The sequence below is a fragment of the Arachis duranensis genome, chromosome 9 (assembly GCF_000817695.3).
Source record: "Arachis duranensis cultivar V14167 chromosome 9, aradu.V14167.gnm2.J7QH, whole genome shotgun sequence".
Taxonomy (NCBI): Eukaryota; Viridiplantae; Streptophyta; class Magnoliopsida; order Fabales; family Fabaceae; genus Arachis; species Arachis duranensis.
In genome coordinates, this window is record NC_029780.3 from 94,594,578 (window position 1) to 94,600,116 (window position 5,539).

Consider the following 5,539-nt stretch of genomic DNA (forward strand, 5'->3'; position numbering starts at 1 on the left):
CATAAAATTTTTAAATTTAGAATATGTAAATATATCATTTTTTTAAATGAATTTTAAAAAATCATTTCAAAATTTGGTATCTATCATTTCATAGAATATATTATCTATATTCATTACATTTCGCCTGATAGAAATAATCTTTGAAGGATTAAGATTTCATTTTGTTTTTGTAGGATTTATTTTGTAAAAAAATAAAATCTTTTTAAGAAACAAAATGATAGTCTATTCCAATATTAATTACATTAATTAAAATTTCTTTTACAAAAATCATTCCATTTATTCACATATTCAACTATTATTGAAATATTTTATATTTTTTATTTAAGAACATATATTACACATTGTGGTAAAATAGATCAGAGTACCTAAACTCTTCCGAACACAAACTTGTCTACAAAAGGTTATAAGCGTGACTTTAGATGACACAACTTACAACTGGCAATTATTGTGTATTGTAGGAAATAATTAAAATTTTCAAATTAAATAACATGATAGTAATTAGTAAATGCTTAAGTCATGACCTATCTAGGAAATTATTATTCCGTTGATTTATACTGACTTAAAAAAAAAAAAAAGACATTCAGTCAAAGATACCCTTTGGCTTAACCAAAATCAAAGGAATATCTAATATCCATCTAATCTCACATATACAATAAATAGAAAAAGCAAAAATAGAAAAAGGGGGAAAAGAGATGCAAAATTAAATGAGAAAAGGGTAATAAAAAGATGGGGCCATAAGAAGTGTATCCTCAAAGTGAGGTCTATAAATGGTGCCTAGTTTCATCAAACTTGAGAGCAGAGTAACACAGAGTAGTTCTCTCATTCTCATATCTCCACTCTCAATCAAACAATTATGACTATGGAAGAAGGAAGTGTTGGGAGTGAGGAGTACACACAAGATGGAACAGTGAATATTAAAGGAAAACCTGCTCTTAGATCCAAAAGTGGTGGTTGGAAAGCTTGCTCCTTTGTTGTTGGTAACTCCCCTTTAATTTCCCCTCTCATTATAAAAACTTGCAACTTTTATAGATTAATAAAAAGTTTAATTGCTCATTTTATCAACTAGGACGTAGTTTCTTTTTCATGTCTCTTAAAATGTGGGACAGAGTAGTGATTGTTCTTTTTCTCTTCTGCATCTTCCATTTCTTTCTTGTTGCTACTAATAACATGCATTTTTCTTTGTTTTGAAAATTATACCAATTACCAACCATTAATTATTATGAGAAGTAATGGGTCTGTATTTTTCAAAAACCGTTCATAATATGCACCTTTCTCTGCAACTCCAATATGTATGTTGATGCAGACCTACTTATAGGGTCTCATGACTTTTTAATCATGCCAAACTTATTCGAATCATAAAAGTAATGAACATTGAACATTTTTTGGCTTATTTTAAAGTATTATTATTGGTTACATGATTGCATATCTAATAATATAGTAAAGTAAATTAATAATAGAAGCCATGTGAGTGTTTTTTTCTCTCCCCTGCAGTTGATACTTGATAATATCCATTGACTTCAGTCAGAGGTTACTGTATAATTAATAAATGTAAAAACTAGGTTATACGACTTATCGCAGCTTTTTATACAGTTCAACCCTACGATACACTTAGGCATAGATTACCATTCCCTTTCTCTTGTACTGCTGCCTAGCTTTTGCATTTACGCCTTCAATTGGCTTTGCACAATTAAACGAAGAATTTTATTAACAAAATATCTTTAAAATAGTTAATGCTAAGTTCTTTTTCTGTTAGAGAAAAGTATAAAATTTAAAATTATTTTTACTGCATTTAAAATACTTATCGTATATGTTAGCTAATATTAAATTTGATATCATTATGCATATTTAATTAATAAAAATCTATATATATCTATATATTATGTGAGTGTGATTTTAATCTTAAAAAAAAAATTTAAGTATATATATACTGATCGTAAATTTTAACGGATGATCTTAATTATATATATTATATATTTTTTATAATTAAAAATTATTGAAATACTAGTATATATACCGAAATACTTAAAAACTTTCTAATTTTACATACTGTCTTAGTGCATGTTTGGGCGCTATTATTTTGTTAAAAAAAATATCTTTTTTCAATGAAAAAAGATCTTTTTTATTTTTTAATGTGTTTAGCAAATTTCTAATAGTAAAAGTAAAAGCACTAGTAAAATAAAAAAAAAGATCTTTTTTGAGAAGCTGTAATATACATCTTTTTTTAAAAGATCTTTTTTTCCTTATAAAAAAGATGTTTTTCATGTAATAAATAAATAAAAAGTACTTTTATATTGTTATACCCAAACATAATTGATAGATAAAAAGATCTTTTTACATGAGATATCTAAACATAAAATTACTTTTACTTCTCTATAAGATCTTTTAAAAAAAGATAACTCAAAAAAGATCTTTTCTTAAAACCTCACCCAAACAAGCCCTTAGTTTGCTGGTTTCTAAGTTTCTCTAAATTGGATGTATGGATATATGGGATGGTTGCTCTCCGTTGAACATCTAATGAATTTTGAAATGTGAACATTATATTAATTATATATAGTACCAATTTATTTGCTTAAAAGAATAGTTTGTCTAACACTTAAACTAAATATATGATCCGGATAAGATCCTCAAAGGTGAAAGTTCTACTATATATGGATTATTTTTCTGACTCCGGCGTACATGGATAAAGGCACTGTATGAAATTCTCAGAATGGGACACTGATCCATTTTATAATAATAAAAAGGGTTCTTGAAATAATATTTTTTTTTAAATACAGTATCATTTTTTTCCTTTTTTTCTTGATTTATATTATCCATATTAAAACTGACGCCGGTTAATTTTAAATACTCACCAATATACTTTTAATTTAATTGTTATAAACCTATAATGCATGTTCTTAAAATCATATGATATTATACCAACACTTTAGTTAATTCAAGTTATAATTTGGCACTTATTTCTTTCAATAACAAATAAAAAAAACCGGCTCTAAATAGAGTTTTACTCCTGTAATAATAAACCGATTCCACTCAAATTAAATAGATGAAATTTACCGAGTTCGTTGTGAATCTTAGTGGTACATAATGCCTAATTATCTAATCATTATATATATATTTAGAAACCTTACTTAGCACTGAAATATTGTGCATGGGTTAAAATGGATGCAGTATATGAGGTGTTTGAAAGAATGGCTTATTATGGGATATCATCAAACTTGATCCTGTATTTGACAACAAAGCTTCACCAAGGCACAGTTAAATCTTCAAACAATGTAACCAATTGGGTTGGGACAAGTTGGATCACACCCATTTTAGGTGCCTATATTGCCGATGCTCATCTTGGCCGCTATTGGACTTTTGTTATTGCCTCTACCATTTATCTCTCGGTAAGTGTCCAAATAATAATTAAAAAAAAAAGTGAATCTTATTGTTTTAACTTCCTTTCATGAAATTTCTTTATACTTGTTGTATGTTAGAATATTCTACTCCCTATCACTACTACTCCACATATGATTATCTTAGCTTTTTGATTTGTTGACTCCTCATAGTCAAACAAGTTGAATGAATCCATAATGTCCCCAAGAAATTAATTGATTTGTTTACTACTTGATTGTGTGCATATTTTGACAGTATGTAGTGCTAATTACCCATTTACCCTTAATTATAATGCTCAAAAAGTCGTTGTGCTTTATCCATAATAATGCATTTAAGTTTACAATAATATAGTATGGCTTTCTAGAAACAATTTTTCTCTCAAATATAGATACAATGCAAAGACATTTTTTTCCCTAATTACCAAATGAAATCTCTATTGTTGAAATTAAATTACTTGTGATATATCATTAATATTACAAAGAGTTAATTTATAGTTCCTAAGATATTTTATGCATAATTTCAAATATTTACAATAAATTAAAAGTTAACTACTTTTTTTTATTAAGTTGACAAACTAACCGTCCAAAATTATCTTTTTTTTTTCTTTAAAAAAAAGAAAAACTAATAAGATCTTAGAAATATATCAATAATTAGATACTAACTAGATTAGTTAATTAAAAAAGATTTAGTATGATCTTAGAAATCTATCAACAAACAATCAAGGACCCAACCAAACTAAATAGGGTAACATGTTTAGATTTGTGAAAAGAAGACTTTGACCAAAATATTGGCGGAAGGGAGTTATTAAGGGGGGGCTGTAGCTGTCAAGGGACCAATAATACACTAATTCATCCATTTTTTATTAGTTAGCTACAAAAAGATAAACAAAAGAATCTTCAAGCTCAACCATGCATTCACACAACCCCAACCTTGACTTATTGCCATTAGATGACCAACGAAAACTGTTATCATATGGTGTATATCTTCATGAATATGTACAATAATAATATAGTATAATTAATGGCTAGGTGATTTTTAAAATTAGTTTTCATTTTACATTATTTTATTTTTCATAAAACATTTTACTATACATAATTTGAGAATAATATAAAATGAAAAATGATGTTATTAATTAAAGAGCGACAAAATCACTCTCCTTCTTAATGTTGTAAAGCTTATTAAAAAAATTTTAATAAAATAGATGTCACTAAAACAATACAGTTTGGGTACATATATATTTAGGCAAAAAAAATGTCTATATCCAATTTTAAGTATTTTTTTAAATCCAATAAATGAAAAATACAATAATATTAGATTAGACTTTTACGTAGATAATATTTATTTTTAATAATTTTGAGTTTAATTTTGATGTATTGATGGTATAAAACATTTTATATAGTATATTAAAATTAGATTCTAATTTTTTTTTCCAGAAAACCTGCCAGAAGTATAGCAAAATTTTAACAGGACTTGTTGATTGGGACATAAATAAATAGTGCAAAAGCGTAGCAATTTGACCCGTGACACTGGTGATAACTAAAAGAAATGCATGTAGTAGGAAAATGTCACGGTCAATAATTGGTTTGGTACAAAATTAACATAATATGTGGCATTCTTTTCATACCCATGATTTGCTTTGCTAGCTAGTGGACCTCTCTTTTCATGATCGTGTTGTGGTTTTTCTTAGTGTCACGCTTTTGTAACAACATATATGCAGTCATTTTCGATGATATATAGAGGTGAATTCTACTCTGATTATGTTACCATAGCTAAGATGATTATATAAGTATTGATAATATTAAAGTCACATGTTTTTTTATATTCTGGTAATGCTTATTTTTAAGTAACATTTTTTAAAAACCACTACTCTAATTTTAGCAATAATTTTCGAAACACTATAGACACTATAATATAGTTATACTAAAATGAATAATATATATGCTATTTGTACACTAAAATAAATTAATAATATATTTATGTATAAATATATGTCTAGTTTAATTTATTTTAATGTGTAATTAATTTATATTTTAACATATATTTTATAGTGGTAGTTGATTTTAGGATACACGTAATATAGTCAAAATATATATATATATCACTGGCGGATTTACGGGGCCTAAGGTGGTCATAGTCCCCCATTTTTTTAAAAAAATTAATGTTATTA

The 5,539-nt window shown here is 26.4% G+C and overlaps 1 protein-coding gene across 1 annotated transcript in view; it reads left to right on the forward strand.

Annotated features, from left to right (window-relative positions):
* The first annotated feature begins 746 nt into the window (after positions 1–746).
* The window catches only part of LOC107466270 (protein NRT1/ PTR FAMILY 5.2), an 8,056-nt gene continuing 3,263 nt past the window's right edge, over positions 747–5,539 (forward strand). Inside the window, exons 1-2 of the mRNA XM_016085252.3 lie at positions 747–977; positions 3,166–3,383. Of these exons, the coding sequence (XP_015940738.1) occupies positions 854–977; positions 3,166–3,383 (342 nt within the window). The 5' untranslated portion in view covers positions 747–853. The remainder of the gene's footprint in view (positions 978–3,165; positions 3,384–5,539) is intronic.